Source organism: Atta colombica, unplaced genomic scaffold (assembly GCF_001594045.1).
Source record: "Atta colombica isolate Treedump-2 unplaced genomic scaffold, Acol1.0 scaffold48, whole genome shotgun sequence".
NCBI lineage: Eukaryota > Metazoa > Arthropoda > Insecta > Hymenoptera > Formicidae > Atta > Atta colombica.
In genome coordinates, this window is record NW_017259537.1 from 114,433 (window position 1) to 127,348 (window position 12,916).

Here is a 12,916-nt window from a genome sequence, read left to right on the forward strand (position 1 = left end):
AATAAAAATCTAATTTTTGTTATAAGTACTTTAAATATTTAAAATAACTTAAAATTTTCATCACGATTCACTGATTAGTTACAAAGATATAAAATAAATAAATATTTTGTTTATTTACTGAACAACTAATTCATCGCAATATAACTTTACATAAATAATTTTGAATACATAATGTACTTATATTAAAAAGTTGAGATTTTTGTGTCATTTCTTTTATATAATACATTTCCATACATTTTTATTAGAAGATTTAAAAAATACTATTATTTATTAAAATAACTTACAACTCAGATAGTAAATCAGATTTGTCATATTACTTTTAAGATGACATGATCAATAATACTGTAGTATTAACAAATATATTGATCGTGTGTGGTTAATATTGATTATTGGATTGAGAGAGAGAGAGAGAGACAGAAATGCATGATTTCCATAATCGACAATGAGCGATTAAGTACATCTGGCTCTACGTATTGCATCTATGTATTATTAGAAATCTGCGATTGATAGATGGGATGTAAGATACTGATCTAGATTTTGATTCTCAAGCATCCAGTATTATTAAGATCCATGTCACAGTATATCACAATGCAATAAATATTGTACGTAAAATTAAAATGAAATATATTATCCATAATACTGATCGACGTGTAGATGGTAAAAATACTAAAAAGATTTATGCATACTGTCAGTATTACTGCTCAGTATTATTGACCGTGTAGGGTTACCTTTAAATGATTTCAAATCATCTGTAATTTTTTCATAATTTTGTTATTGATTATTTGAAATCCCATCCACCCATACATTCTCAAATCCGTGTCTTTTTAAGTCATTCATGAAATATAACTAAAATTTAAGAGAAGATCATACGCAGATATATAGGTACGAGATTGGAATGAACAATTTGAATTTTTACAATTTGTAATGAAAGAATAATTAATGTAAATTTTATTTGGCTACAATGCATTAGTAATCTCTGATATATCAAAATTTCAATTGCCACTCTAATCTCGTCTTCACATCCAATCTCTTCCTCTTCCTCTTACGAAAGTTTAAACTTTAAAATTTATTTAAAGCCGTTACACACACATAACTTTTATAGCAAAATTTTTAAATCAATTTTTCTTATTTTTCACTTTCTTTAAGAAGAAAAATGCTATTAACTTAAGCTCTTCGGCTAAGATATGTTCTTTCCATACTAGTATTCCGCAGCAATATAAATTTAATTTAAAATGTTAAATTTCGACTAAAGTATGATTTATTCTCTTCATGTTCTCTTATTCAATCTTATTGTTTCGTCCAAGTGCAATATTGAGAATTGAAATAAGTGAAATAACGAAGAATAAAAATTGTGCTATTGACAAAAACGACGTTGAATGACTAATCTAACAGGCACAGTGGTACGTACTAAAAATAGATAGCGTCTATCGAAATAAATGGATATACACAATGGATAATATTAACGCCCAAATTCGTTAGCAGTGAAATACAGAAAAACAAATTGTTTTGATAAAAAGAAAAAGAGAGAGAGGGAGGGGGAGGGAGGGAGGGGAGAGAGAGAGAGAGAGAGAGAGAGAGAGAGAGACACAGAAACGCATGATTCTCAGATTCGTAGATTTCCATAATCGACAATGAGCGATTAAGTACATCTGGCACTACGTATTGCATCTATGTATCTGTACAAATCTGCGATTGGTAGAACTCTTATAATATCGCACGCAAATTCATCAATTCTCGTCGCTTTATCGCATATGGTAGATTAGACTAGATGCAGCGTGTCAATAACAAAACTCTATCGTGTGATATAAAGAGAGATACAAGAGCTATCTATGCACTCTCTCTCTCTCTCTCTCTCTCTCTCTCTCTCTCTCTCTCTCTCTCTCTCTCTCTCTCTAAAATCTCTCTCTCTCTCTCTCTCTTTCTACGACGAGAATATCCTATTTTATGTATATTTACAATGTGTCTATCGTTACAATAATATAATCAATTTTTTGCTCGTATAACATCAACGCGCTCTACTGTATTTCTAGCTTAGCGATAACTTGTTCATATATTATATTACGCACCGTAAAGAAGCTAGATTGCTTTCTCTATCTTCACGAATATCAGCACATTATACGTTCTTCTGCTGAAAAAATCTTACCATGGATGGAACAGAACAAATTACTATATAACATAATTACCAAATAATCATATTGTTTAAAATACATCATTGTTATTTGTGTATCAATACAATTGCGTGACTGCGATCACTAATAATTTCATCATGTATGTACTGTAGGGAGGGGTTATGGCAATGGCTAAATACTTTACTAAGTAATTCTTAACAGGACGTATATAACGTGATTAAAGTGCTTTGCTAATGACTCTTGAGAAATAAAAATTCCAACGACACGATGCTTCGTTGTAGCCACAATGGGTACATGATTAAACATTTACAATTAAAAATGCTTGTAAAATAATTTATATAAATAATAAATCAGAGGTTGCACATTTATATAAAAAAATATCATGTCCGTTCTCTCCCTCTATTATTGTATTTTCGTGCTTATTCAGTTTTGTAAATGGTATTTGGAAATTTCTGCAATTGTATATATATATATATACATGCATTTAGATCGATGAATATCACGATGTATAAATATTGCACGCACGCACGCGCACACACACACACACGCACACACACACACACACGCACACACGCACACACACGCACACACACGCACACACACGCACACACACGCGCACACGCGCACACACGCGCACACACGCGCACACGCACACACACGCGCACACACACACACACACACACACACACACACACATACACACACACATGTACGGTTTATATCTAATATTGCCATTTGAATAAACGTATAGACGTAACAAATATATTTTGTCAAATCTTGCTACTTACAAAATTATACTTACATACTTAAGCAAAGTTTGTACGATATCAGTAATGATTAAAATTGTTCGAAACGGAATTACATTATTTTATTGATCAGGAATAATAGAAATAACGATAATAGAAATAATATTTAAAAATGGAAATTAATGTTATATATCGAATCGACAAACAATAGCGAAACGTATATTCTAACAATTGTCACTCACATAATTTATAAAAATGCATATAATGCGAGCCGTATTTACACAGCCACAGTATGATTGATTCTGTAATTAAAATATCTTAGTTACATCAATATCTGTATGGAAACAGCTTAATTCTGAAGTAGCACATTACATGGCACAATAGTTGAGATTATCTCTCACTGTATGGATCGTAAAGTTTTCGTTAAACATTAATCTTTTTCTTGATTACACAAACTCGCATTAACTTTTTATCACAATACATATATTTTTATGCATCGGCATTTCCCGGGACACCAAAGTTCTATCTACAATTACTATTTTGTGCGTAAAAATCATATAAGATAGTCAATCTATAACTATTTTGATATGATATTTATACAAGAGAATAGTAACTTATTCTTTGGTCGTCTCGAAATACTTTGGTTAACCCTCCCTCCCACTCTCATTTTTATCACAAAAGCTACAACTACGTTCTTTCTCTATATTTTGCATGAAATAGCAGGCAGATCGTCAATATACGAAAAGAAATGGCGGAAAAATGGAGGCTTTATCGTCGACGTAAGATAGTTATTCTGTGATTCTCTCGCGGAAACACCGGAAACAAAAAACTTTAATTTCATCGAATATTGCAATACGCAAAGGCGCACGCAAAAAAGAACGTCAGGTGCTTTTATAAATTTACAAAATCTTACAAGAATCTTACACGAGTTCCATCTCTAATAGTCACCTGCGTGATTCGTATACCGTGAAGGTACTGTCCACAAAACCAGCCGCTAAAGTTACGCGATATGGATGAAAATTCAGACAGCTTACTGGACTGAGGCGTGTACCCATAAATCCTTCGTGAAATTTCAGCGTATTGAGATGTTGTCCCAATATGTTGTAAATGCTGATACAATGACTTGTGGTGCCACTAAAACAAAAATCTTTTTCATCTTTCTCTAATCCAAGAAAGAAAATATAGGAGATTATCATTAAAACAATATAAGAAATTACAGCTAACAAAATACACATATACAATAATTATACATATATATTAATGGCTTGATTAGCTATAAATTTATTAATATTAAAAAGATAAATTTAATCGCACTCACCATGCGAAAACATCAGCTATTTCGTGCACAGTCAATGCCGCAATCCCCGGTATTATTTGAATTGTGCTCACGGAGGAATTTTTCCTAAGATCAAAGATTTTTATGTCACCTGTGGAAGATGCGGTAAATAGTTGCGGTGCAGATCCCTCAGATTCCCTTAAAAATGTACCCGACACCCAAGCAGTGTGTTCCCTCCAAGTCATCACTCTTGCTTCTGTCGAAGGCAATCTCCGATCTAAAAGTCGAACCGATCCGTCGCCGCAGCCAAGTGCCATTATTGCACCTATAAAATATTGCAGAACAAATTTTAACATGATGTTCATTTCATATTGCAACAAGATGCAACAAGATGCAACAAGAAATGATAGTAATATATAAACCAAAAAATGTAATGCGCGAATGTTGAGAAACTATATATGAAACTATATTATCGATCGGTTAGTAATTGCATTAAACTAATCGATAGAGATGGCACTTATTTCGGAAGTTACTCATCTGTCTAAAGTTAGAACATCAGCTGTTGCTCGCCCCTTTTTCCTACGGACCTTAGTACCGATTGTGTTAATTGCGAGGTATTAGATAATTTTCTAGTTTGATAAGTTTAAAAAAAATCAAATCTGTCTCTGTATGAAATACTAGAATTTATCTCTGTTTATTAATTGACTAAACATTAAGATGTTATACTGTAAAGTTTTTTGTTCCTCTCTTGCTATCTTGTTTATCAATTAATTGATATTTGAATCTCCTGTTAGACGAGAGATAAACTTGTTAAACAAGTTCTGTTCTAATTAAATGTGATTGGATTTAAATGAGAATTGTATATTTTTTTATTAAGAAACTATTAACAGCGAAGAAAAAAAATTTTTCTTTTAAACAACCTGTGCCATCAACGTCGATGCATGTGGTACAACAATCAGCGCCTGTTGGAATATCTTGCTTTTTCAATTCAGTTTCTGCATCCCAGAGTCTTACAATGCGGACGTCGCCCGTTACTGCTAGAGTAAGCGATTTTTGTTCCCATTTTGTAACAAGTCGCGCTGTCACTGCAAATATATTATTGATTATACTTCACTAATAGTATAGTACGAAAAAATATACAGGATTATTTTTAGAATGTACACAATATAGGAAAAATGATGTAAAAAATTATTTAAATTATTAAAATCTAAAATAGCGATTACAATAGGTGAAATAAATGTATAACAGAATCTCGAATATGTGTGTTCTCTATAACATACCACTAGAAGTCTTGGTTGCAGGTTGCACGTCAGCCAATGCTTGCCAAGCTGTAAGTAGAATCGGATCACGGCTTATCGTACCGCTATAATTCTTCCAGATTTGTACGGAACCATCATCAGAACCTGCCATCAGCAAAGTTAAGTCATGAGAGTTGATGAATTCAAGTGCTGTGATGCGCGATTTTACTTTGTTTCCATAACTCATACAATAAGTCAACTTTGTGCTATTTTGATAATCCCATATGCTGAAACAATTTTTAACAAGTGTTAATTAGAAAATCTTTCTCTTTATGTTATATGCTTATCTATTGTATTTTAAATAACATATATTTGTTATTGATGAGAAAATCAAATACCCGAAACAATCTTTCAATGCCACGGCCAAATGTGGTTCAAATGGATGAAAAACCAGAACTTGAGGTGATTGAGAACACCTCGTATGATACACTTGCGATTCTATTTTATTTTGTGACGCACGCAATTGTTCCTCTTTTGCATCTTGTTTTTGCCTTGCGTTACGTATAAATCTGCGATCATAATCGATGTATAATGTATATTTCGTATTATAAAAGCAAAAATTTAATGGGAATTTATTTTAAAATTAGAGAACTAGCGTTAGAGAATAAAAGTTTAAATGGTTCTTACCGCCATTCTCGTTCAAGATATGGTCTGCTCTCTACATCGTCCATTTCGTCTTCTAAACTAACCGGCTGAGCAAACTGCGCGCAACTCCATTCGACAAATTGAGAGGTAGTCAATGGAGTTTTAGCTCCGGGTACTTCGTCTGCCTCTTCAGATATCTAAAATTATAAGAAGATATTATAAAATAGGCCAATCCTTCAATATTTTATTAAGTACATGAAATAATTTTTTTAATTTATTGTAAAAATAAAATTGGAAAATAGAATTTAAACAATTTACATTTGTCCAATATTTTGTTATCACTTGAATTCATTAAAAAAGTTAACATTAGAAAAAAACAAATCAACAAATGATTCTTACTGTATTAGGAATGGGTTTTCTCGAACGGCTACCATGCGTTAAAACTCTCGAAGAACGCAACAAATCTGTTCCAGAGTTGACAGCCGGTGGTGATTCCCCTTTACTATAGTAAGCATGTAAAAGGAATTGTTACAATAAGACTGAAATTATAAAATTAATTTTTGTATAAAAAAAAATTTTAACCGACCTCAAATAACCAGTTCGATTTGACGGAGACGGCGGAAGAGATAATGAAGAGGAAATTTTTGTTTCAATTACCTCTTTAGGGGTAGAAGATGCTTTCACCTAAAATTTTTTAAATAACAAAATATATATAATTAATACAATTAAACTATACAATTAATTAATAATAATAATAAAATTAAAATTAATTAATAATAATAAAAAATAATATACAATTAATTAAACTATACAATTCAAAACTATACAATTAAACTTTAAATGTTAAAATACACCTTAGATATTAATACCTTATTACGAATGTGATTGGTAACTTTTTGAGACATAGCAGCGACTATTGGATGAGGATCATTGTCGAGATTACACAATCCATGCCATAATTTCATATACACACTACCATAGGAAAGACTCGGTAAGTTCCCAAGAGAACTGTGACCTGCGATAAACAATTTCATAAAATTCATATAAAATGTCGTGCTATCGTAAAGTTATTTGAATGAAAAAAGAAAAAATATTGCTATTATACAAAGCCTATGCAAAAAGCACTTTATCGGTGAAAATTGCACAATTGCAAAAATAAAAAGCATAAACTGTATAATGCATGCAACGAAACTTTTAATCATTATTACCAAGTGACTCGCAAGGTTTCCTCACGAACTCCCAATTATTACCTGACACACGAAAGAATCAATACAAGTAACTATTCGATTCAGTGTTCAGACAGAAGGTATTAATTGACTTGATATTTTTCCCAAAAATCTCTCGGCATTCCTTACCTAGACTGCTAATAGACGATGAAGATGATACTCTTTTGATGCGATCCTGTGATCCAAATCCATCGGTCGTATCTATGGTGTATGTATTATTGGGTGACAACATTTTCAATCTATCGCGCGAGCTAATGCGTCTCATACCGCTGAATGGGGATAAAGTTTCTACAACAAGATCCTTTCGACTATTCTCCTCGGCCATGGCTAGTGTAACGAAGGAATTTTCAAAATGTAGTACCATCCATTGTAGAGCCACAACTAATTCCTGCATAGACAATTTCATAATTTGTCAGCAATTTGCCAATGTTTACCAATTCCAAATCACAATCTAACTTACTTTTCTAACTAATGGACACATATCGTGAGAAACTGTATTAATAAGTGTCATAGCGATAATTTGATCGATATTATTCGCGTGCTCGCTTCTGGTTGTAACGCTGTTTATAAATGTGCCCAATGCATACACGCTAGCTGCCCGAACCTGTATCAAACATTTCCTTAAAATTTTAGGAATTAATGTTTATGATATATTACGCTATAATAAAGATGTGTCATAAGCTTTCTGTTCCTTCTTTATCACAATCATAAATTCATATTAAATTCATATTAAATTCATATTAAAAATTAAAAAAAATATATATATATAAATTCCTTTCTTGCTTTGTAAAATGGCGTTATAAAATAAAATTTCTTACACGCGTTTAATTCAGTAATTTGCAAATATCTGTGCGCGCGCACGCGCGTGTGAGTGTGTGTGAGTGTGTGTGTGTGCGCGTGCGCGCGCGCGCGCGCTTGTATATATAGTGAACTACATATATAGTGAACTAATTGTTTATGTATATATAAACAAGTCAAATAACCTCTGGAACAGGATCCTTTAATAAGGTAAACAATTTTTCATGAGCAATGTCCCTGACGCCACACCATCTTGCTTTATCGAAATTATGCCAAAGTCGCGCTAAGCACAAGCAAAGCCATTGCCGTAACAAAGAATTTGTATCTCCTAATTGTTCTAAGCATATTGAAACGAGACTGCCTTGATTTGTAGCCACTTGACCCGGCCGGTAATCGTTTACGATACTGGCCAACACAAACGCGGCTAATGTCCTGTGTTCACTCTGAAATAATTATCAAACATACTTTCGTTACGAGAAACTTTAGCCATTATAATTCAAGTGTGGTTCGGGGATAAAATTAAACATAACATATAAACTACCGGGATAGAAGTATCCTGCAGCACAGACAAGAAATATTTATGACCACCATCGCGTACAAGATCTGCTTGGCAAGTCTGCAATTCAGAATCATATCTAAAATTAGAATTTATATATATAAAGTATAACAGTATAATATTATATGGATAATAAGCGCAAGTGTAGAACTCACATTGTCTACCGCTAGAATTTTTGCCCATATAAAAACGAGCAGCGGTCGAAGTTCTCTGGCGTTGCTTTGCAATAATTTTAAAACATATGGAAAGATGCCGACGCTAAGTGCTAGATTCACAGCCCACGGACCGAGATCAAGAAAACGCCCTAACAGCTCTAACGCTCTTAGTCTGTGAACTTGACTCAATAGCACTTGGAGGACAATTGGAAGTTGTTCAGGTGGACTACGATTTTTTGATCCTAAATTAAGCCATACTTGAAAAGCTGTGAGTTGATCTTCAAAAAATGATGAATGCACGTATCGATCTTCATTTTCCAAAACCATTGGCAATTGTGCCAAGCATAGGTCAAGCGCCATATCCCAAGCTTGCCACATACGGTGCTAAAAAAATGGGAAGATTTTGCTTTCTATATATTTAAGAGCAAAGAATGATCAAAAAGTTTGGCACACATAAACAAAGTTTTAGTAAAGAAATTTCTTTGTATAGATATATATTATAATAAATCAATTTTTTTTTACCTGATAAGTCGGCGGCAATTTCGGGGAAGAAACTGGCGTACAATCGTAAGAACGAAGTATCCTCTCAGCTAACAAGAAATTTCTGAACAGACTGGCAACTAATAGATCTTGTCTAAATAACCTTTGAAACAAATCTATATACATTTTTATAATTATTATAATTATATTTTTATTTTGCGTCGATGAAACTTTTACAGGATTGTTAGCAAAAAAGAAAAAAAAATTTCCCTGACTTTTCCCAATTTTTCCGATCACTTTTTGAAGCGAAACATATGATGCGTGACGAGTTAAAAAACAAATAAATTATAGAAAACGGCGGATATACATGTATCTTTTTTTTTGTTTTGCACATTGTTTATTGAGATTTTTGTCCATATTCATAATTAGACTTTATATTTCAAGCTTCCTTAAATATGAGGCCTAACTAATACAGGCATTAATCATTTTATTAAAATACTGTACGTTCTAATTATTATTTTAATTAATTTCAATTAGAAATAAATTATGAAATATTCATCATTAATACATACATATTTTGACTTTTGCAAAGTTAAATTTTTTTTCTTTTTAACAATGTTAATGGTTTTCTGCAAATTGCTCATTGCAAAATTAAAAATAAAAAAATGTTTGCATTCTTCTTTAAAAAATTTAAAAAATTGTTTCATAATTTTTAAAGAAGTTTAAAAACTAAAATTTCACAGCAATTTTATTTTATTTTAAGTTAATAAATTCCTTGATAATAATTTCTCTGACTTTTCCCGGTTCTCCCTGATCACTTTTTAATTTCACTGACTTTTCCTGGTTTTTCTTGATTTCCCTGACCGCTAACAACCCTGTTGTAGCTCAAATCTTTTACCTCTTGGTAAGGTATTCCATGCTATCGTGTCGGTAATGGCGGTAAATATCCAATTAAGTTCGCCTAGCATCGTTCTTCTATCAGTCAATTGTCCAGGAATTCTAAAACATGTACATGCATGCATATATAAAGATTATAGAACGACGAAATTTAATAATTTGATATATTACTTGTCAATAAGATCAAGCGATATATTGGGAATCAATTTGGATGTAGGCTGCATGGCAAACCTATAAAAGAAAAAATATGTATTATATATATATTTATACATATATATATATGTATATATTTATAGAAAATATAAATATATTGAATACATAGACATTTTTTGCTTACGTCAAACGTTCTTACCAGCGTATTGCAATTTTTATGGGTGTAGTAAGGCATGATGTAAATATATCTGCAGGTAGATTTGGATTCATAGGTAAAATTTGATTAGCCGCACATGCCGCTAATTGGATACAATTCTTATAACATGGTGCTGCAGGACATGTCACCCCAGTCGCACGATTTTGCTGTTTTTCCATCTGTGAAGCACAATCTTATTGAATAATTACATTCACATGCTTTATTAATATTTAGAATCTTTAAGAAAATTTATATATTATTTTACCTCATACTCCTTTTCATGTTGGTCAGCAAATTGTTGAAAAGATTCTACTATAATACCGGCATTGGAACAATCATATACATAAATACTAGGTGCACCCATCCAAGTCTGCAAGTCATATACCGACAATGGAATGTATTGTGTATATGTCTAAAAAGCAAACAATTGTTAATATTACATGATATCATATGTAATGAACATAAATTCATTCATTTCGAATCTATACTAACCCTATTAAATACCCATATTTCACCATTAGTAGTAGGTTTGGGTACTCCATGACCATTATAATGAAACAAAACTCTTTCTTCTTTGGCATTTCGCCTTAAAGATGTACATAATTTTTTAACTTCCTCTACAGTTGGATCTAAACTTTGTTTGTAGCGAGCTCTTGGCTGCCATCGTTCATATTGTTTTTGCAAATTTGAACCTATAGTTTCAAGAGCTTTTTGAGGACTCACCGACAAAGGATCTAGAAAGATATCAATTTTGACAACTTTACATATATCCAAATTATCTTAGAATTCTAAACATGGAAAAGTATGTTTGTTTCATAATTAATTTATAATATATATAATATATATTTCATAATTAATTTATGGTTATATTATATATTGTTTGATATCAGTTATCTGTATCTTAATTGTTAATTTTACAAATATATTTATAAGGAAAGAAAAGGAAGAAAAAAATTATTATTCTATGCCTTATTCTATGTTTTGTACATAAATAGATAAAGCTTTTTACATACATAGGTATGTTTCTATTTTATATCACATATTATAATGTGTTTATTATAGAAATATTATTGTATAATAATTACATTACACGTTAGCCTCAGTACATTTTAAATTATAAGTAAAATATCAAATTTAAATGTTTTTTTATAAATCTATTTCTATATGCCGCTACATAATACTTGATTCTTTCTAATTTTTATTATATCATTTACTACTACTTTTTTCCTTATTAGTTAGACATAAAAAAAAATTGTTTAATCTGTTATTTATTATTAATTTTGACAAAATGAAAAAAGATTGCTCAATACGAACGATATCCCAATCTAGTGGATGCTTGCAGAAGCATTGGCGTATGTCCGGTATGCCATGATCAGTAGACTGAATCATTTGGCATGCTTGACTCGCCTAACCTCAAAATCGCAATTACATAACGATAGGGAGGAAAGAGTGTAAATAAACTAGGGAGGCATCCAATTTAGCTACCTATCCAGCATTCGAGACGGGCGCAAGGTTGTGTCTTGACAATATCCGGGGGATCAACGCCAACATTCAGGCATAACACCAGAGCGACACTCACTGTCTTCATCTAATAAAACAAAAACATATTCAGTCGTGCTCTCTCGTGGACATAATTATCCCCAGTCATATGTTAATACGTTTACGATCGTGAATATATCGAGCAGTATTCGGTACACGTACCCGCTCCTTCATTCGCCAAGTCTGACTGATACAATTGACATATTCGATCGTGGCGTTGTGTCGAGACTTGCAAAAGGCCAACTGCATTTGCCAATCTTCCTCATCGCCGGCACGCCTGGACAATGCGTTACTCGCCGTCGGTGTCGTCGTCGACGACGACGACATTGGCGATATTGATGACGTTGGTGACGACGCCTCGTGGCACGACTTCATCCTAGCGTAACTGACCGACATCACGTAATCGCGTTGCACTCAGCGAACACGTGCGAAGGACGCGTTCTCCAGCGTTCTCCTCGACGTCACCCGTCACGGCGACTGCACAGTGCAACCAAGCACCGAGTTTCCTCGAATTGTATGCACGGTGCGCGCAACATTCACCGTGCAATCACGGCGTAAAAGCACCTCGACAGGGCGCGACTACCCCTATTTTTTACTGAATTTACCGCACAAGTCGCCATGTTATTCTTTCCATCTTCCTCCCATCTGTGCCATCTATGCTCGCCAATTGTCGCTATGAACTCTATTTTGCTCTATTTCGCTTCGCATCAGCCATGATATAAATGAAATGAGAAAGTTCATCCCTCTTATAAAAATGTCCCTAGAAAATAAACTAGAAACTCCGAGGAGGTGTTCCAATATTTGCTGCCAGTACTGAAAACTTATAATTATAAGAGACTGGCAGAATTACTGGCAGAAATAGGCAACAGCCAGAGAAACTAC

At 32.9% G+C, this 12,916-nt stretch overlaps 1 protein-coding gene and 1 long non-coding RNA gene across 2 annotated transcripts; one reads left to right on the plus strand and one right to left on the minus strand.

The window, feature by feature from the left end:
- Positions 1–3,281: 3,281 nt before the first annotated feature.
- On the minus strand, positions 3,282–12,684 carry LOC108691619 (regulatory-associated protein of mTOR). Its single transcript, XM_018199461.1, has 22 exons — positions 12,197–12,684; positions 11,981–12,083; positions 10,988–11,229; positions 10,761–10,907; positions 10,499–10,674; positions 10,318–10,377; positions 10,148–10,248; positions 9,292–9,425; positions 8,770–9,153; positions 8,600–8,674; positions 8,244–8,501; positions 7,721–7,864; positions 7,390–7,648; positions 6,904–7,049; positions 6,621–6,718; positions 6,434–6,536; positions 6,077–6,231; positions 5,788–5,958; positions 5,432–5,676; positions 5,072–5,236; positions 4,194–4,476; positions 3,282–4,009 (listed from the first exon to the last, which is right to left on the minus strand). Exons 1-22 carry the CDS (start codon positions 12,428–12,430, stop codon positions 3,820–3,822), a joined length of 3,873 nt encoding a protein of 1,290 aa, XP_018054950.1. The 5' UTR covers positions 12,431–12,684; the 3' UTR covers positions 3,282–3,819.
- On the plus strand, positions 4,696–5,611 carry LOC108691620. The gene is made up of 3 exons (XR_001931928.1): positions 4,696–4,765; positions 5,111–5,193; positions 5,530–5,611. It is a non-coding gene; the product is annotated as an uncharacterized LOC108691620 (long non-coding RNA).
- Positions 12,685–12,916: the final 232 nt, after the last annotated feature.